General features: G+C 49.4%; 1 protein-coding gene across 1 annotated transcript; it reads left to right on the top strand.

The window, feature by feature from the left end:
* Window positions 1–17,402: 17,402 nt before the first annotated feature.
* Window positions 17,403–19,144, top strand: LOC117855595 (acyl transferase 4). Its single transcript, XM_034737976.2, has 2 exons — window positions 17,403–17,959; window positions 18,041–19,144. The coding sequence occupies exons 1-2, from the start codon at window positions 17,510–17,512 to the stop codon at window positions 18,896–18,898; spliced, it is 1,308 nt and encodes a 435-aa protein (XP_034593867.1). The 5' UTR covers window positions 17,403–17,509; the 3' UTR covers window positions 18,899–19,144.
* The last annotated feature ends 2,665 nt before the right edge of the window (window positions 19,145–21,809 follow it).

The raw sequence follows: 21,809 nt of genomic DNA on the forward strand, positions 1-21,809 counted from the left end.
AGATTTCATAGCTATTTATATGCATCCAAATATAATGTATGTCTAGATGCATACAAACAATTACTGATTAAAAAATTAAAATGACGTACAACTTGAAACGAAGAGAGTACTTATGTTCGTGTTCGAAGAGATTGAGACGAACCACATTACAGGCGTACCTGTATCCAGTAACAAGCAAGCAAACAACACCCAAGTGGTTGACGAATATAATGGATGGCGTGTTTTGTTGGTGCTGCCTGATCGTTGCTTAGCTCGTTGCTCGTTGGCGAAGCTTCCATTATCTTTAATTTGGTGTTAAGCTGATTGAGTTGTGTACGGTGATCGCATCTGTACTTGCTCATTCATTTTTAAATTGGAGATTCGTAACTTTTTTTGTGAAGATTCGGGTCTCATGATTTGTGGGGCCCTCTGGTAACCGGATATTTGAAGGAACCTACTGGCTAATGTACGTCAAGATCCTAGCGTCAGAATTGATTAAGTTTTGGTCAAATTCATGTCGCGTCATTTTCAGTTGGTTTTCGGACAATGATTATTTGTTCCGTAAGGCGCATACTATACGCTTGCATGGCCTTCAACAGCTGTTCCTCTATGTAGGCACGCTGCCAATAGCGTGGTAAATAAAAAAAAGGATTTTTTTGTTCCATTCTCGAACTTTCATCAATATGTGTATGCACGCTGTGAATAAGAGGATTTTGCTGTCAGTTCTGATGTTTTGTGGCTTAGTCCATGTACATAGTTAGCTACTATTGATTTTTCTTTTCCTGACTTGCTTGGCCCCTTGTTCTTCGTGTCCAGCAACCTCCATTAACTCCGGCGGGTTAAAGTTTTGGGTAGGGATTCTGGATTTCGTAGAATTCGGTAGCTCTCGGGTGTAGAGGGATGCATGGTAGGAGTTTGGAGACGAACAACCTAAATTAACGTACGAGAGAGCTGAGACCTGTGGACCAAAACAATAAAGTGTGATTCAATGAATATCGATATGTTGGGTATGAAAACGAAAAATAATATACACCTTGAGATCACTTTCTTCATTTGATGCGCACGTTGCATTGTGAGGCTAGTTGATATTGTATCCGTCCCTATATCATTTATTGCATCCAAAGGGATGCGAATGTGATATTTGTGGTGTGCCCTCTTTGGTTTTTTAAGGGCGAGATGTAGATGGGGAGGAAAACATATCCTCCGACAAAATCAATATGGTATACTAAGAGTATATAGATTATTTAAACTAAGGATATATAAAATTTACTCTCTTTATTCTAAAATATAAGATATTTCAGTTTTGTTCTACATATTCACGGTAGATTTAATGAAATGAATTATGTATCATAGATGTTGGTAATTTTTTCCTATAAACATAGTCAAAATCTAAAAGAAGTGACGAAGAGTGTGGCAAGCTTGCAACTTGCTCTCTCAAAATACATCAACATCACTTTCGAAACCCCAACAAAATCAAAATTGTTCACCAAATCAGTTACTCTACGGGACCGGGATGCGTTCCACGTGGTTGCGAGATGCAATGATACAGCCGCATTTGAGTTATATGCTGGAGTGACATTACATCGATCCAGATTTCGTGGTTGATTCCATAAGTGAGGTCCAAATTGATTAGCGAAAGGACAGATGAAGTAGGTCTACCTCTACCATATATTTAGGGTTTAGGCGGATACGATGCTTTGGTCTTGATATACGGTATCTGGGAAAATAAGCACGTCGTAGTATGCAGGTACCAGTTCCTTTTCAAAACCTTTATATGTAGTATTATAAAGTACAAACTGTTTTTATAAAAAAACTAGCAGAAATGCCCGTGCGTTGCTACGGGTCATTACTTGCTGTCACGTTATTATACGTTTGTTCGTACCATTTTTGAACTTCGAACAAGAATTTTCATTTGCAAGACCTGCGCTGCCGTGGCCATTCTCGACGGGCGGGAGCCTCCTCCTGGAAGTGGAGGAGGAGGAGACGTTCAGAGTCAACCAGTTCGAGTTCGACTACGCATCGGATTCGACTTCGCCTCGGACTACTCTAACGTTCCGCTCAGGGGTCGGACACTCCCGACCCCAGGACTCAGGGTCGGGCGAGGCGGAGCTTCACTCGGGGTCGGGCGAGGCGGAGTTCCACCCTCAAGGGGTCGGGCGCATCCGACCCCGGGACCAAGGGTGGAGGGCGAAGGTGGGAAACGGCCGCAGGCCCCGGATCTGGATGGAACGGCGGCGGGATGTCGACGGAGGATGATGGCGTCGATGTCGGAGGACGGGGGGAGGTCGTCGATGGACATGGGGAGGAGGGCGAAGGTGGGAACCGACCGCAGGCCTCGGATCCGGACGGAGCGGCGGCGGGAAGTCGACGGAGGATGATGACGTCGATGTCGGAGGATGGCGGGAGGTCGTCGGTGGACATGGGGTGGAGGGCCGGACGGAGCGGCGGCGGCTAGATCCCCAGAGGGAGGGCGGCGAAGGAAGGGGAGGGGAACGAGGGAGCTGGGTGGAGGGCCGGACGGAGCGGCGGCGTCTAGATCCCCCGAGGGACGGGACCGGAGCCGGACGGAGTGCGGCGGATCTCAATCCCCCGAGGGAGGGGAGGGGAACGAGGGAGCGGAACTCTTTTCGCTTTAATCCCTCATTTTCCTATTTTTTCCACTCGAGCCCCCCTATACTCAGAATTGGACTGCGGGTTGATATCACGAAATGTCAGGGGGTTTTTTGAAAAATAGCCCGACGGACGAAAAATCCAGGCAGAAACGTTACTTGCTTTAATAATAGGTAAAGATGAGCATATTATTAAAAAAGTTAATACTGGTAATCTATATCTATATCTATACCTAATATTAAAGACCTAATATTAAAGAGAGGATGTTTCTTTCAATCCTTCAACTGTCGTGGTAATTTTGCGAAAACCCCCCTTAAGTTTTCAGTAATCAACCCGCAGTCCGTCCCTCTCGCACGCAAGTCGCAACGCGTCCGTTCTTTGTCCGTTGTCATCCTGGCAAAATTTTGGTCCGTACTGGCCTGGAGTGGGCTTTCGTCAGGGCAGGAGAAGGAACTCGACCGACTCGATCCTACACGTTTGCACTGCAGTCAAATACGTGAGCTCGTACGTGACGTGAGGCCCAGGCGGCAAGGAGCCATCAGAGAGATCGGTTTGGAATTGGATATGTGCGAGGCGTCCTCTCCGATAGCTCTGGCGACGATGGAGGGCCCCAAAGTGCGGTTCGCCAACGACGTGTGGGTCGACGCCGCGATGCGCCTCAAGGTCGGCTACGCCGCCGTCGTCTTCGAGATTAACACGCCGTCACGCCCAGGCGCGACCGGCGTCCTTCAAGGATATGTTGAGGCCCCTCTCGCTGCAACTTCTGCCAAGGAATTCGTCACAAAATCCCATGATCGACTCCAATCTCTCACAATTTGCTTCGTGTCTTGAATTTTTTACGCTTGCAGCCCGAGGGCCTTGCCTATTTAGGCGCGCAGGGCGTCTGTTGCCCACCGCCGGAGGGGCGGGCGGACACGCCGTGCGGCCGGCCAGTCTGCTGGTTGATCTGCACGAGTTCCCACTCATCCGCCTGTTGAGTCGGCTTGCCGACATACTCGATGCCGCCAGCTACTTCCTAAATGAGCGAGCAGGTGGACTTGGCGGCGGCAGCCAGGCGGAACGTGGAGGGTGGGTCGACGGCGGAGGAGGAAGGGTTGAAGACCTCGAACGAGCCCCGGGTGTCACGCGGTAATGCATGCAATAAATCCAAGTCCAAGCTGGCCAGATCCTGTATGTGCGAGAGTTGACGTATCTTCACAAAAACTTTGAGCTTCCAAATTATTGCAACGCGAGGCAAAATCAATTGTATTTTCTGCAGAGAACGAAATGCATTCTCTGCACAATTTCCAGCTCTTTCAGGTTGTATGGTGTGCTGACGGACAGATTTGCTTTTGGTATTGGCCAATTGCTGAAGAAGTCCAAAAGTCAAATCTTCTGGAGTTGCTGGTTATCGATGGAACTGCACAGCTCAACGAGTGTGAGACCGTAACTCCCTTGCAGCTGCCTGGCATTAGGTAGGCTTTTTTTATTACCTGCTCCGATGAAAAGCAAAGTAAGCTACATACGGTTGATTATCCTTTTATTTCAAAAATTTTTCCTTTTGGAAGCGATGTATTGACGTGTAATGTGATTCTGTAGGTATCTGACAATGCTAACTTGGGGCGAAGTGCTTTTTTGAGAGGTTAATTAGGTATGCTTCGCTACGGTAAGCACCTTCTCCATGTGCAAAACAGAATACATCAAAAAATAAGCAAATTAAAATTCTAGGTGTTACATTTTACGATGGAAAGATATCTGACGGTCCCAATGTCACTACTAAGAGCTATGATGAGAAGAGATTTCTTCATTTTTATCAAGCAAAATTTTTAGGTCGTACTCATTTATAAATGTAGATGGTGAAACAACCAAGAAGCAAAACTGTAGCCTGAAAACACAATCAAATCTGCTACAGTTCGTGGCTGTTGCAACGCACGGGTATGTGGGCTAGTAACTAATAACACGGCATTAGGTGCCGAGCGAGAGGAAAATGAATCTGACGGGGCGCGACGGAGGATTAGGTGCAGCTGACCGCGCACGTGCTCCGTAGCATTCCGCGGCCCAGCTGTAACTAACAGAGGCAAGCTGCAAGCTGGTGCGGTGGTGCCTACGGAGTACAATATTCCTTTCCCACAGGCTCCGAGGCTCTGCGCGCGATTACGCGAAACGATTATCGATTGATTGATTTGATTACGCGAAACAGCTCCCCGCCCCCGGCTCGTCGCCGGCCCGGTCGGTCGCCACCGGGTCGCCGCGGCCGCGCCGGGCCCTTGCCATTGTCACCGCACAGCCTGCATGGCGCCGTGCGCCTACCGGAAAGCGGGACGGCCGGATAAACCGGGGTGGTTGTCAGGGATGGCATGCAAGCCATACCGCTCGCAGACAATGCAAGCATCTGCTACTACCGCGACGACGGCTCCGAGTGATGATGGGCGTCAGTTCAGTTGCCGACTGGCGTGTAGCGGTGGCGCCGGATGAGGCCACGACGGAGGGCTGCCTGCTGATTAAATTATTTGCTGGTTGCTGCTAACCACAACAGGGGAAGGAAGCCCCGGCCCTAACCATCGCGGCCGCGGGGCCGTCAATCATCGGTCTCCCTCCCCCGGGCCGGGCCGCCCCCAGAAGCCACCTCCTCCCTCTCGCTGAGGAGGAGCCTTGCCTCATCGATCAGTGATCACCATCCAGGGGGCTCGCGAGGGGCCGTCGCCGCCTGTGACATCGGCTAGGCTGGACGTATATGTTATTCCTGTGTTTCTGAGCACAGCGAAAGAGAGGCCAGGCCGTCCCGGATCGGTCCGGTCCAGCTCCGCGACGCCGACCGGCCCGTCCTCGACGTGGCGACCGCGACCAACCACCGCCACACCGGTTTTAATTTTCATTCACTGTCTGATTCGCTCTCCCCAATCCCCATCGCTGGTAATTACGTGATCTGGTCCTCGAGACCTCCACTACCACGGGACCACCTGCGCTGCCGCCGCCCGCCGGCCACGAATATCCAAGAGGAGCCTACTTGCCGGACCGCGAGGGACACGTGCGTGGCTGCTGTCCCCGGCGGGCCCCGCTCGCGTTCCGCGTGTTCGGTGCGCGCGGGAGGAGGAATGCGTGGTTGCGTCTGCGTCCGTGATCCAAGGCGGAGGAGACGACAGGCAGACGAGACGGCGCAAGAGCGCCGCGCCCGCGGGTTGTCTCGGCGCCGGTGGCCCGGGCGCGCGTCCAAGCCCATCGCGCTCCTCGCTCGGGGACTAGACGGGTGGTGGACGCGGGCGCGCGCCCGGGCGGCGCAACAGGTGGCGCCGCGCGCGTCTGTGTGTGGGTTTTCGGAAGATCGTGATCTTGTTGTGTGATTCTGACTGCTGTTGCTGCCCCTTGGTGAGCGGGCCGGGAACGAAAAGATCTTGCGTGGACAGGAAGCTGTACCGTTGTTCTGTGATTCTCGCCGGTGTGTGTGTGTGAGAGAGATGCCGCCTGGCCCGTGCCCGTCCACAGGAAATTGTAAAAGTAGTGGCTGGGCACGCACGCATAGTGGCCAGAGGTTTATCTGCTGCAGGCGGCACAGTGGCACACCGCAAACGCACCCGCACAGGCGGCACAAAGTTCTGGAGCTAGCAACGATAGATACCACTTTGCCGAGGGAGTGTTTGGATAGCAGGTGTAAATTTAGCACGTGTCACATTGAATGTTCGGATGCTAATTAGGAGGACTAAACATGAGCTAATTATAAAACCAATTGTAGAACCCCTAGGCTAATTTGCAAGCCGAATTTATTAAGACTAATTAATCTATCATTAGCAAATAGTTACTGTAGCATCACATTGTCAAATCATTGACTAATTAGACTTAACAGATCCATCTCGCGAATTAGACTCCATCTGTACAATTAATTTTATAATTAGTCTATTTTAATACTCCTAATTAGTATCCAAACATCCGAGGTGCTAAACTTTAACACGTGGAAACATCTCGTGGGGCTACCACTTTGGGATCCAACATCGGCACTCGTTACTCGTACCGCGTCAAAAAGAGACACGATTGGAAGTCTCGTTTTGCTCGTGGCGCATGCTCTTGTAGGTTTGCTGCTGCTTGACGCTTGACGCGCTCGTGATACATGCATGCTTAGAGTAGTATCTTGGACCCATGCGCACAGTGAACCGAGTCTATGAACAGTGATTATGTGTGCCCATGCCTTCAACCAAATCCATCATACAAATACAAGCATCTTACTTGGGGGGAGAGAGAGAGAGCGCCAGTTTCCATTCTTCCCTCCGTCCTCTCTTTCCAACTACCCCGATGAACCACACATCCTCTTGTTTGACCATGAGCACCCGCGCGTTAGCACTCGCTAAATGCTAAGCGAAAAAAAAACGTACTTTTTTCAGGTTCCTTGTGCTGAATTAGATACTCCCTTCTACTAGCATGAGGTCACCCGGCGTGGCCATTTGCTGAAGGGTCGGCGGCTGTGCGGTGAGCTTATCATAAGAAAAACACACTTCCTCTTACGTTGCCTAGCTAGTAAACTATGCATGTGCCTCGTCACGCAAAACATAGTTAAGGAACTTGACAGCAACCTCATCACCCGGAAATTACAGAAGAGTTCATCGGTCGTTGCGCGCGTTCGGAAGACCGTTCCATGAATTGACTGGCAGCTGATTCATCATGCATGTGTATACATGGAGTTCTTGAATCCTGATGGAATTCTAGGCCATACATAAGGTTCAACGCCTCAACGGAATGGCGGCTCGATCGATTACTATAATGATGAGGAATCAAGCAAAGAGCGAGTTTGTTCAAGTCAAATTAAATATTCACGATGCATACCTTGGCACTCTACAGACGCTGGGTTATACTAGCTACTACAGATGGATTGTGTCCATCATGATCCAGACACGTTAGGTGGAACAGTATTTATATTTTATTACGGACCAATTGCAGTATATATATAGTCCGGTAATTCTGTAAGTGAAGTCTTAAACTTAACAATAAATTCACAATGTCAAACTGCCTTTCATGCGTGGCCTAATATACATCCTGATAGATTATTTCTAGTGCTCCTATGTAACCAACTTCATTTTTGTGTGGTTATCTGTATAACAAAGGGGAACAAACTTTCCGAAGCATGGAGTCGTAAAATATATATCATATAAACGAACATAGGTCCAACTATTAGACAAAAAATGCTCACTTGAGAAAAATATTGTGGCAATAGTATATACTCCTATGTAGCTACAGTTAGCAAAACTGAAACAACAAAAACAAAGTAAGCTTCCCAATAAAAAGCAAACAAGAAGTGAAGATGGCTATGTTCTCAGTTAATAATTAATTATAGTTCTAGTTCAGCATGTCCATATAGTTTACCTTGGAAATGTCCCAAGCAAACAAAACAAGTAGGCAGCACGACGAAAACAGATATTGTACTTATTATTGCTAGGCAAATTACAAAATAACAAGTGTAAGATTTGAAGAGTGCATTAGGAGCTCATAAAAAATGAGTCTATTTTTTTGCCACCAAACAGTCAATGATGTGAGAGATGCCTCTTTAGAATTTTATCTTAGAGTGTACACTAGTGATAGTATATAGTTTCTAGGTTTATTCAAACTATTTATTTTTCTCAATACAAAGATATGTGGCTCTCATACATATTCGAGAAAAAATAGTTTAATTTTCTTAAGATCTGAAACTAGGTAGCAGCTGATTGGTTGATACTGGTCGGATATAATCCAATATTCTTCTACGGAAAATGGTTGTCACAATATTGAGGACTTGATTTCTTAGATTGACCAGCCGCCAAACTTTTTGAGTTTTGACATTATACTGAGGATATCGGCAACATAAGATTTATGTTATTAGAATCATCATGAAAAATCCTTTCCAAGTATATCATTAATTAATTTGATTGAAAATATCATTTTGATAGAAACCCACAAGTCAACGTGCCGTCTTTTACATATACCAAGTCAATACTCTAAATGCGCGACTTATATTATTCATTTCAGATCAGAGGGAGCTGCTCTCTTCTTTCTGCAGGTAGAAAGGGTTACTCAATAATAATCGAGCACCACCCTCCATTTCTTAGCTAGACTTGGACTGAAGCAGTGCATATGGTTAATCTATACTAGTAGTAAGTAAAATAAGCAAATTAAACTGTGTCCTAATGTGGTTATTAGGCAGGACGCGCGTTCGCCAATATATACTGTATGGCACACGATCCACATGCTTGGTATGCCACGCAGCTAGACAAGTTCTCGTCGGCTTGCATTGCTAGCTGGCTGCATCTATCATTCGGTAGCTTTTACCGCATTATTGCCCTAGCTAGTATGTGTTAACCATCTAACCTAAGTGCGTGAAACCCAACACGTGGTTTAGCTAATGGCCGGAGTTGGTTGAGCTGAAATCAATCAAACACACGGCTGCACAAGGCTGTCTTATGTACAATATATCAATATATTATGGCTTCTTCCACCGGAAGATCATGATCATATCTTTTCCCTTCCTTACGTGTGAAGACTTTCAAGCATGCGTCGCACATAACTCAGGTCAGACCGATGGGATGCAACACGCATGACGTTCACACTTCAATTTCCTCGTACACACGTTGCATGCATGCCGAATTATCCCCACGTGAAAATCGATCGGTGAGAGCAAACCATGTAGTTTGAAGTGAGAATTAGGCGGACGCGCTAGGTGGCAGTTTAGTGTTCAAGTGTCCAAACAAAAAATCATATATACTAGTGATTTTGGTCTGAATTCTGACGGATTTCGCGGGTCAAGCTAACGAAGTAGCACCGACAGCGCAGCGCATGCTTCTTCGCTAGCTATCTGATCATGAGCGTTTGTAATAGGTCGTTTCTCGTTTAAGTTTTCAGGTGTTGTAATCGTCAGATACAAGACAAACAAAATAGGTCGTTTAAGTTTTCAGGTGTTGTAATCGTCAGATACAGGTCAAACAAAAGGAGCACAGCGCTGCACTGGCGCGATCGACGTACAAGTGCGTAATAACACCGACACACCTGGCCATGCATGGGCATATCATTCAAAACTACTGCTGCTACATAGCGCATGGACGTGACTGATTAGTGCTTCTTTGCATTGGTTGACCTGTGACGAGTGCCGCGACTGCGAGGTTGCGTGTGTACCTTGCCGCGGTTCGTACATACGAAACAAGTCTGCCGATGCCAAGTGTGCCGGCGACATCTAGCTAACCTGCATTGTAGACTTTCTCTAACGTGCAGTGTACTGACTGACTGGAACGTGAAGCTATATATATACTGTGTTCCTGCACTTGGAGCGAGCGACAACTTGCACACAGACATTGTGGAATCGGTCAGCTAGCTCGTGTGTTAACTTAACGAACAATCAATCTAGATAGCTCTCCCATCCTTCACAGTTGTTTGTTTGGACATTGTATGATTTGTTCCTATAAAGATCGTCGTATAGCAGGCATTTCGTCAGATCAAACGTGTCACGGAGACAGGAGACACGTCGCACATTTCCGGGGCTTCGTCAAACAAGCGGCGGCCGGACATATCTACATGGTTAGGTTAGCATTTGGCCATGCCATTGATGCCATGCACGGCGCCATCTTCCATAAAAGAGTCTCTTCAACCAGCGGAGAGAATTATTGCAGCCCAAAGGAAAGGACGACCGGACTACATCACCGCCGGGGGGTGGGGGGTTGGGTGGGGGGGGGGGGGGGGGGGGGGGGGGGGGGCGGGGGCGGGCGGCGGGGCGGGGGTGGCGCCCGCGTGTTAGCGACGTCCTTGCAAAGTTGCAACCAGGCAACCCCACTTCTATCTAGTAGCTCTTGTTGTTGCTGGCCAATAATGCATGCATGCTTGCATTGCATGGCGCTAGATCTCTACTACCAGCACATGGGTTTACCGGCAGACTGATCGACAAGGTACGTGCCTGCCGATGACCCGGCCGGCCCCGCTAACGTGCGTGCCGCCTGCCGCGACAGTATCACGGGAGATGCAGATCCTTGCATACTCCCTGACCTATGGATAATGTAGGCCACGATGGAGATAATCATTCGTCTCTCTCTGTACGTATGTTCTACGTTGCGATGATCTCGCATATATAATATAATGCGCCGCAGATTATACGGTTTATCCGGAACCTAGCACATGGCATGCAGTATACAGTTTTGTTTATTTCTTTTTAATTGGCGGCATGGGCGCGGAGTATCGGACAGGACAGAGTGGTGGCAGACGTGTACACAATCATGCGTATGATTTTCTAGCACATCACGCAATAGTGCGTGCGGTGGTAGTTTGGAACGGGAAGCAACAGGCTGCGTACGCATCACGCGTCTTTTGCGTGTGTGTATGTACACACACCACACACTGTATATCTATATTGCACCTGGGTGTATTTTTTATACGGAATGCACCTAGGCCAACTAGCGCGCCCTGTCTGGCCAACCGGCCCAACCAGCCAATTAATCACGCGTGCAACTGCACTCGGAAGCGAACCGTCTCCCCTTCCCTCACACGCCCGGACCAAACCCATCTGGCATTAACTCCCCAAGGAGGCCCCACCCACTCCGCTGTAGTTTTATTTTCTCCTTCCCGTTACTCTCCGCCCCACTCCACCTCTCTCCCCACTCACCGCGCGCTCGCCGGATTTCCCCGAGCAACGGAGTCATTGTCAAGCACCGCCGTCATCGGGACCTGTTGAAGGACACCACGGTAGAGTGCATCAAGAACGCCTTGTCGGTGTTGGGGACACACTTCCCACGGATCCCCTTGGAGCGTGCTGGAACAGGGGTTGCAGCTGACTTCAATGCGGATGTGCTTCCAGGACTGGTCAACCAGTATCATGATATAGCAGAAAACATTGTCAATGACTTGGACCTGTAAAAATGAAACTCTGTGGTGTATTAAATTGTATGACAGGATATGTGATGTAATTGACTTAATCGTATATGGAGAAGAAGAAGCTCCATCCCTCCCTTGGTGTATACGACAGGACAACGTGTAGCCAAGGCCTGTAGCCGCTAAGCGCCTAGCCTTGCCTGACCAGCGCCCTGCTGAGAGCATGTAGGAGGGGTGAACGCAAGGTTATCTAGGTCCCGCGAGCTAGGACGCCGACCACACGAGTTAGTTGTATTGCCTTGAGAGGGGGAGGAGAAGGATGCGAGACCCAGAGGTTGGCGCCTGGGGGAAGCCCCCGATCTTGAAAGCGGACGGACTGTTGAACAGTTCGGACAGCCCCCGAGCGTCAGGAACAGATCGGGCAAAGGAACAAGAAGGCAGTAGGTACGCAAAGAACCTCAGAGGTTTTATTCAATCAGTAAAAAAAGAGAAAATAGAATACATAGCTTTTAAGCCTTAAGGATAGAAGTGCCATAGGTGCTCGATGTTCCACGGATTGGGGACACCTGAGTCGTCCACCATTGGAGTCAATAGGTGCCTGGTTGGGTGACCCCTCAGACGATAAAGGGGCATCACGGTCATCACGGCGGCGGTTGTCATGGTGATTGTCGTCCCTGTAGTGGTTGTTGCGGCGAGGTCGTTTGTACTTCACCAGCACGCCGAGCTCTTTCTTGACAACTATGTAGTCCTAGAAATTGTGGCATGCGTCCTTATGAAAGAGGCACGGAGCATTCATGGTGTCATCAAACTCTTCTCAAAGGACGGTAGTTGGTCTGGCGGGATCGGCTTCGGCAGTGAGGACCTTGGGGGCCCTTTTTTGAAGTCGGGAGGATTCCACCTCCTCTATGAACATGGGCTCCAGCCGACCTTCCAAGCCCGTCTCCCGTGCGGTTACCGTGGTCGTATCCGTGGAGACTGGATCTGCTATAAGCGGATCAGCTTGGAGAATGCCGGGTAGAGGTAGACCAGGAGTGTGTTGACAGGCTTCGGGCCTACTCTTTGATCTGGGCATTGGCGACGCAGATACGTGCCCGGATCCGTCGAAGTGGCTCCGAATCTAGAAGGTTTTCCAGGCTGGCGGAGGCAGCCCCCAGATTAGCCTAGGGTGTGGTGGAAACATAGCGGTTGGCCTCCTCTAGGTCGGCTTGTCGATTGTGGGTGCGTATACAGCGCCTGCGTCTGCCCCGGGCACCGTCCTGATTGGCGTTGTCACCATCGTTGACGCGTGGTGGGTCGGCGTTGGCAGCTAGCGGTGGTTGGCGCTGGTCGCTTGCTGCCTCGGCTCCCGTGTTAGGTTGTCGGTGTTGCTGGGTGTTGGCTTGCTCCTGTTGGTGTTGTACTGCATGTTCCTGGTTCTTGGCATTGCGGCCTGCTTCCTGAGAAGAGGTTTCACCATCCTTGGGTGGATCGTCGGCGGAGACCATGAAGGCTTCGCGATCTGGCGTGGTATCGTTTCCATAAGGGTTTGGAGTTAGGACGATGCGGGGGACCTGGAATTTGCCACAGTCCGGAAACTGGGTGTTTTCGGGTGGACCTTCAGATTGGATCTGAAAAGACTGCGTGAGTTTCACACTCCAGCAACATCAAATGGGCGAGTGGAGTGGGGTGGGGTATAAATAGCCCAAGGCATCAAAGAGCCGTTGCTCCAATGGCTAGTTAAAGTGTACCATCGGATGTTCTGATGGTGTGTTTTTGGGTAGCATCGGAACATCCGGTGCAACTAGCCGTTGCCTCCATATTTCAACCATAACTCTCAACTCCGAACTCCGATTTCGATGATCTTGTACTTGTCGGAAAGTTTATGAAATTCTACACAGCATTCTCAAAAAATGTAGACCATTCAATTAAATTTTGAGCATCGGATGAATGCACAAAGTCCGACGGTACCATTGGACCTTCCGGTCATCACGTCGCTACTGTTCGTATTTTGGTCATAACTTTTTACTCCGAATCCATTTTTGATGATCTTGTACTTGTTGGAAAGTTTGTGAAATTTTACACATGATTACCAAAAAATCCAGACCTTTTGATCAACTTTTAGCACCGGATGAATGACCTAAATGTTTGACGCATACAATTTTTCAAGCGTCGAACCTTCAGGTACCCCTCTCATCCATTTGCCAACCTCTCTGGAGATTTTGTCAAAGTAAATATGCAAAATCCAATGGTAGCATCGGATGATCTGGTGCATGCCCTTATATGTTCATCGAGTTATTTGTTGAGTGCATTTTTGTAACCATCGGATGTTCCCCTGCTTGGTCCGATGGTACCATCGGATCTTCCTATGCCTATTTATTAGCACATCTTATTTTGGGTATAACTTTCTACTTTGAAGTTCGATTTTGATGATCTTGAACTCTATGGAAAGCTTGTGAAGTATTCTAAATGATTCTGCAAATATCCAGGACATTTGATCCATCCAAAATTAATTATTCGTGGGACCAGTCCAATTCATTTCTCTCTTTGTCCTGGCTTCGGTATCTTTCTTTGCATTGCATCCATGTAACCTATGAAAATTCTACAAGTGCTCATTCTTGATATACATATTAGTCATAATGATAATGTTATCATTCAATCACCAAAATCACAATCATAGCTTAGAAGACCATTTTTCTTATAGGACTGCAAGAGGCAAGCCACCCAAGTAAGCCCAGCCTCTTGTCTGTAAACGTCGCATGCGCTACAACAGGGGAATCCATGTCGCGATCAAATTCCCCTATGCCTCATGCGAGTAAAGCCCTCCGTGATTTGAATCAATCGATCTCGCGAACTAATTATCTCCTGACTCCGCATGAACAGAACCCTAGAAGTCGCAAACCAAATTTGGGAACAAATTGATACGCTATGGTTCGATTACTCACCTCAATATCATCGTTGTTTAGGTGCATCAACGCAGTTCCAATCTCCAGTTCTTGTGACGCACAGACCAGAGGGAGGAGAGGAGCGAATTGTCGCGTTGGCTTCTGATTGACGCGGCTCGGCTCGAGTGGCGCGGGTCCGCTCTGGTGGGCTCGGCACGACTAGTGCTCTAGTTCCACGTCAGCCGTCAATGTTCCGAACAATAAGGGCCTGTTTGGTAGAGCTCTAGCTCTGAAAAAATAGCTTCAAATCCATAGATCCAGCTAGCTCCACCATAGAGCTGCTCCACCGTGGATCTAATATCTCAAAAAGTGTTTGTTACAGCTCCATTCATGTCTTTATCTCACTGGCAATTTGGGACCATGCATCAGAATAAAAAAAATCTCCTTCCTGGCGTTGTTGCACGCACGGTTGAGGTGCTGGCGGGCACGGCCTCGCCGGTGGCCAGGCGGCCTCACGCGCGCTCGCGGGCGCGGCCTTGCCGGCAGCCAGGCGACCTCGCGCGCGCTGGCGGGCGTGGCCTCGCCGGCGGTCAGGCAGCCGGGTGCGGGGTGGGGCTTCGGCGGGCGGGGCGGTGCTCCGACGGGCGGGGCGCGGCGGGGCGGCGGCGAGTGGGGCGCGGCCATGGCAGCGCGAGCAGAGAAGGAAGCTATGAAGAAATAGAACGAACCGGTCATTTTCCACTAATGAGTGGCAGTGGTGGGTAATTTCCTCCAACTTCACCAAATTTGATTTCGTGGAGCACCCGCTGAGGTGCTCCACCAAATCCATGGATCTGGGGGTAGATCCACTATTTTCGTGGAGCAGATCTGTGGTGGAGTTGCTGGATCTAAAACCGTTTGGCTGAAAAAATCTAGAGCAGAGCTGTTTTTGAGGATCTGGTGCTGCGTGGAGCTCTACCAAACAAGCCCTAAAATATTGTTAATAATCACGCTGACGCTACGAACTAATCTAGTAAAGCCCTTAAGGAGCTGTAAAAAAGAAGGATACAGGGAAAACCTGTTTTCTAAGGGGGTGTTTGGATACGAGGTGCTAAACTTTAACAGTGTCACATCGGATGTTCGGATGCTAATTAGGAGGACTAAACATGAGCTAATTATAAAACTAATTGCAGAACCCTGTGCTAATTCGCGAGATGAATCTATTAAGCCTAATTAATACATCATTAGCAAATGGTTACTGTAGCACCACATTGTCAAATCATGGACTAATTAGGCTTAATAGATTCGTCTCGCGAATTATACTCCATCTGTGCAATTAGTTTTGTAATTAGCCTATATTTAATACTTCTAATTAGCATCCAAATATCCGATGTGACAGGTGTTAAACTTTAATTGGGTGTTCCCCCTAAAACTATTGGGAGCCAATGGTCAAAGTCAAGTCCGGCGCAAATTAAAATCATGTAGTAAGAGACAGTATATAATCATCGTAGCCTATGAAGTTTGCATTATCTAGGAATTTCGGCAAGGTTCTTCTTCTACGCAACGCTGGCTTCCTGCGTACTTCCTTTGAAAAATAATTCCTGCGTACTGAAACAAACGGTTTATCCGGAAGCTAACTATTGCACATGCCCAGTCTTGTCTTTCTTATTGGCGGCATGTGCGCATGGTGTTTTGTATATTGCTACTTGCTGTTGCTACGACCAGTTCAGAACTTGGCAGATGTATACACAATCATGCGTACCATTTTCTAGCTCATCACGCATGCATGGTGCCTGCGTACCATGCAGAAAATGACAGGCTTTGAAGTTTGAAACGGGAAGCAAACATCGATCGAGGCTGCGTATGTATACGTGTGTTGTGCTAACGATTTGATTTTCTTTTCTTTTTTGTTGGGCCTGTAGGTTTTGAACAAATATGTCCTTGAGAGGTTTCACAAAAGCAAAACAAATATATCCTTGAGAAATGTCAATCTCCGGAGGAATAGTGTGGACTGTTAGTTGCGCCATACCATATGAGTTTCCCCTTCAGCTAGTCGTTTTTGTGGTCATTGATTTGCCATGCACAACTCCACCAAAACTAGTTAATCAAGTTTACTCTCTTTCTTTTGATAATGGAAATAGTATACGGCTTCAAACCCCTCGTTAAGGGAGAATCACTTTACACAACTGTTACACGCAACAGTTAAACACACTACATGCTCCAAAAACTTAATTTCAAGACAGCAACAAAATTGTTAAAAACCAATCCGTAAATTAAAAGATCATCCATGAGAGGCGAAGAAGTGAAGAGCCACCATCTCTAGCGACTGCCATGCTTGATCATCATCTCGTTTTGATCCTCATTGCAGCAGCTTTGTCCAGTGATGAAGCTAGTATGTTCCCCTAAATAAAACTGTATAAGAAATTTCTATTGGCATTTATAAAAAACAAAAAGTGAAATAGTCAGTTTCTATGCTAACGGATGGCAGTTTAACGGCATCCATGAATGAATGACTGAAACTTGGTGACTATTATCCGACGGTTCTTTAAAAGCCGTAGATTTTGTTGTTTTGGTTTGCAGTCAGTTAAGGAAGTTCTTTGCTAATCCGGCCGTTTTTGTTGACACAAAATATAGACGTCCCTACCCGAGCCATTTGAATTTGGTTTGTTAAACGGTAACAAGAGCCAAAAAGTCAAACAAATAGCGTCACATTCGAGTCTCTCTTTTTGTTAGTGTGTCTGACACATCACAGTGCTAAGCCCGAAGGTCAACCTTACACGGCATATGACTTCCCTCCACTAACTCGAGAATATTGAGAGGGTGTTTGGATCTTAGTCCCGACTAAAATTTATGTCACATCGAATATTCGGAGGCTAATTAGAAAAATTAAATATGATCTAATTATAAAATTAATTACACAGATGAAGGCTAATTCCCAAGACGAATCTATTAAGCCTAATTAATCCATCATTAGCACATGTTTACTGTAGCACCACGATATCAAATCATAGACTAATTAGGTTTAATATATTCGTCTCGCAAATTAGCCTCCATCTGTACAATTGATTTTGTAATTAGTCTATGTTTAATACTCCTAATTAGTATCTAAACATTCGATGCGATAGAAATATTAGGAGGTACTAAAGAAACAAACGGGACCTCGTTATCCGAGTATAAGATCCTGAGAGCAAGTCATTATCCCTCCAACACTTACAAGAGCTCGTACGCTCGATCTTGCTCGCCTGTGGATCGAGAGACGAGAGGAGCACGCATTCGGATAGCTAGCGACGACCATGGAGTCAACGGTGCGGAGGACGAGCAGGTCGTACGTGCGCCCGGCTGCGGACACCCCGTCCGGCTCGCTGGAGCTCTCCGCCGTCGACCGCGTTGTGGGGATGCGGCACATGGTGCGCTCGCTGCACGTGTTCAGGCCCCGGCACCGTGTCCGCGGCGAGGAGGAAGATGAGCAGCGCTCCCCGGCGCGCGTGGTCCGGGAGGCGCTCGCGAAGGCGCTGGTGGACTACTACCCATTCGCGGGCCGGCTCGTCGACGGCGCCGGCGGGCCGGCGACCGCCCGCGTGGAGTGCACCGGCGAGGGCGCGTGGTTCGTGGAGGCCGTCGCCGCCTGCAGCCTGGAGGACGTTGCCTTCCTCGACCATCACCCGTTCGGCATCCCCGCGGATGATCTTCTCCCGGACGCCGCGCCGGGCGTGCAGCCCGTCGGCATCCCGCTCATGATGCAGGTACATGCCCATGCCAGTTCCATGGTTGTTGCATTTCTGGCATCACTGTTGGATCCGATGATTTTACTTTACCACCTGCAGGTGACGGAGTTCACTTGCGGCGGCTTCGTGGTTGGCCTGAGCTCGAGCCACACCCTCACTGACGGCCTGGGCGCGGGCCAGTTCATCAACGCCATCGCCGACTACGCCCGCGGCCTCCCGAAGCCCCGGGTAAGCCCGATCTGGGCACGCGAGCTCGTCCCGAGCCCGCGGAAGCTGCTGCACTTAGGGCCATCTCCCGGCCCGCCAACGTCCCAGTTCCGGTACCTCACCGTGGACCTGACCTCCGACAGCGTCGACAGGGTCAGGTCCCAGTTCCACGCGGCGACGGGGCAGCGCTGCTCCACGTTCGACGTCGCCGTCGCCAAAGTATGGCAGGCACGGACGCGGTCGCTGCGGCTACCCGACCCGTCGGTGCCCGTGACGCTCTGCTTCTTCGCCAACGCGCGCCACGTCCTGCCCAAGGACGACGGCGCCGGCGCCGCGGGGTTCTACGGAAACTGCTTCTACCCGGTCACGGTGACCGCCGAGGCCGGGGCGGTGGAGCGCGCGGACGTTGCCGGCGTGGTTGGCATAGTCCGGGACGCCAAGGCGCAGCTGGCCACGGAGTTCGCGAGGTGGGCGGCAGGGGAACTCGCGGAGGAGGAGGACCCGTACGAGCTGTGGTGGAGGCATGAGCCGCTGTTCGTTTCGGACTGGAGGCGGCTGGGGTTCCTGGAGGCGGACTACGGGTGGGGCACGCCGTTGCATGTCGCGCCGTTGGCGGCCCTCCAGTTCATGCCCGTAGCCCTCATCGTTGCGCCGCCGACGCCGAGGATGGGCGTCCGGATCCAGACGCAGTGCGTTGAGGAGGAGCACATGCCGGCGTTCAGGGAGGAGATGAAGGCACCACGGGAATGACTCTTCTCTGCTACCGTTATAGATGGTCAGATGGGCTCCCGACCTTAGCCCGGCACTACCAGGTCCGATGGCTTTTTCGTGCCGGATCGGGCTGGCACTGCGTGCCAAATTGCTAGCCCAGGCCTGGCACTATGGCCATTTGATAGTACCGGCCAGCCGATAGCCTGGCTGGCACTATAGTGCTAGTGTCAGGTCCGGCACTACAAACCAGAAAGGATCAATAAAATCAAGAGAGTATCAATCGAATCAAGATGCCAAAATCAAAGAAATTCACCACATGAATATACACATATCAGACAAATCAAACAAAACAAATCCCCATCAGTGCCCCCATCGGCGACGGGCGGTGTGACTCCCGGCCGTGGTACCCGATGGCGGCAGAGGCCGACGCGGCCGCGTACCATGCCCCCGTGGTGGAGGCCGGCGGGGCCGCCACCATGTCCTCATGGTGGAGGCCCGCGTGGCCGCCTGCCAGGCGGGGGTCCATGCGGCCGCCTGCCCTGCCCCACGGCGGAAGCCAGCGGAACCGCCTGCCATGGCCTCATGGCGGAGGCTCGCGTGGCCGCTTGCCAGGTGGGGGTGTTGGTGTTTAGACCCAGTAACTTACTGAGGGGGTGCTCGAGGTAGTGTTTTATGCGTGGAGCTCGCCGAGATCAGGAACTCGAAGGTGAACTCGAACACACGATTTAGACAGGTTCGAACCGCTTAGATCGCGTAATACACTACGTCCTGTGTGTTGATTGTTTTGTATTGATTGAACTTGTTTGGAAGGGGGTCCCTGCCTCTCCTTATATTGCTAGGGTCAGGGTTATAGGTCGGTTGTTTACAAGAATACTAGTCGGATTCGACTAGTGATTCCTGCTCTAATTGCCATGAGTAGTTTCCTAATCCTCGACTAGTTCTTATCCTGCACGTAGACCACGCCATTCTGCACCGTAGTCTCTATGTCTGACATGTCTCAGTATACAACCCCATATTTAGGACTGTCCAAACCTTCTTGTAGGCCTATAGATGTATGAACGACAAGCCCTCGAGTACTTTTTAGTCAAATGTAGCAGTCCTGAGTACTTTTTTAGCCATCTCCGACTAGTTTGTGGTGCTCTTTGAGTACTCCATCGAATTGAGACTTCGAACATACTCAAGTACTACCATGCGGCTAGAATGTGTTCAAGCCTCATTTAACTTGATCTTGAATCTTCAATTTTGAATCTTATATGGGAGTGCAATGAAAATCCCACTCCATATGGAGTAGCACCCGAGTCTTAGGTTGAATCGTAGAATCAGACTGAGGGTCAATCTTGTAATTTCACATCTCTTTTGCTTAAAACCCAAAGAAAAACTTTTACCTGATGGGCACGTGGCACACAGCCCCCGAGCCATTACATGACTAGTTTGGGTATAAGGGTTAACCACTAGTCAACGTGGTCATTCGCCAACGGTAACCTTATCTTTTGCCGAGAAAATTAGAAAATGCAAGCGATAACTTCGGACGTTTAAAAATAGAATATTCCCGTTAATCTCGCCTCTGTTTTAACTGTGCCACGGTTATAAATAACAGAGGAAATCATCTCTTCCGTTTCACCCGAGCCATTTGCTCTTTCAACTTCCACATTGTAGCCCTAGCGTCGCCACTTGCCCGATCCTTGAGCTCGAGCGCCACTTTCCCCCACCACTTAGCCCCCAAGTGCATGCACAAGAAGACCCTTGTGGCAACACGAATGGGGAAGAAGGCAACTTCCAACAAGGTGGCGGAGAGTAAGAAGAGGAAGGCCGCGAAGAAGGAAATCCAGCTGCCAGCGCCAAAGTATGGGAAGACTGACTAGACGGCCCCGCCAACCCAAACGTGTGCCTGGAATAAGTTTGTGTTGAAGGAGGCGGACATCCAAACATTAGTAGATGCCAATCTGCTCTAAGACCAAGACTTCATCAATATGGATAGAAGCTTGCGGCAAACCCTAGCCAATGGAGGACTACACCAATGAGACGGTAATCTTCACACACTTCATTGAGCCTGGTTTGACTTTGCCCACTTCGGACTTCTTCCGCAGTTTGTTGGAATACTACAAGTTGGAATTAGTGCATCTCAACCCCAACTCGATTATGCACATTGCTATTTTTGTGCATCTTTGCGAAGCTTTTCTCGGAATCCAGCCGCACTTTCAACTCTTCCACAAGTTCTTCAAAGTCAAGCCCCCGCCCAGGATGGATCACACCAAAATAGTCGGGGGGGGGGGTAGGCATTCAATTGCGGGAGAAGGTCAAAGGTTTGTACTTGGATTATGAGCTAATTGACTCCCATTCTGGCTTTAAGGAGAGATGGTGTTATATTGGAAATCATGAGCGACGACTACCCAAGGTGACAGGTCACCACCCGTTTTGGAACAACCGGTGGTTGGACGAGCCAACCCATGGAGATAGCGTTCAGCTACCCGAGCTTCTGGAGAAGATCGCCGTACTCAAGCAGGAAGGGCTGATCGGAATTGTGGTAGCCTTCAGTTTTATGAGGAGACGGATCCAACCACTACAGCTGCGATCCACATGGAGATACGACTACTCCGGCCCCAACGAACCATCCCGAATGACATCAGATGACTTGTCTGTGGATAAGGTCATGGTGCGATTGAGGCACTTGTTCAAGCACGCTAGAATGATCCCGACTATTGTTCGGGAGTTCTGCGTCATGAACCCGCCAAGTAGTGTAAGTACCCATGGCTTCAGCCTCCGAGTACTAATTTTTGTACTTGTCGATTTTCTGAATTGTCGTCTTTTGCAGGAAGAAGTTCACTTATTTTGCTCCGCCCCTCCTTCACCTGGATCGGATGGCTCTGATGCCGCTCCTCATGTACATATGACTGTCGATGTACAGAGGGTAGTTAAAGAGGAAGAGGAGTCGAAGGATTTCTCTTCCTTC

This window comes from Setaria viridis, chromosome 5 (assembly GCF_005286985.2).
Source record: "Setaria viridis chromosome 5, Setaria_viridis_v4.0, whole genome shotgun sequence".
Classification (NCBI taxonomy): Eukaryota; Viridiplantae; Streptophyta; class Magnoliopsida; order Poales; family Poaceae; genus Setaria; species Setaria viridis.

Bases quoted from the DNA above. Each gene is read 5' to 3' on its own strand.
- LOC117855595 (XM_034737976.2), top strand. From the start codon at position 17,510: ATGGAGTCAACGGTGCGGAGGACGAGCAGGTCGTACGTGCGCCCGGCT. The intron at 17,960-18,040 runs GTACATGCCCAT...TACCACCTGCAG, and splicing joins GCATCCCGCTCATGATGCAG to GTGACGGAGTTCACTTGCGG.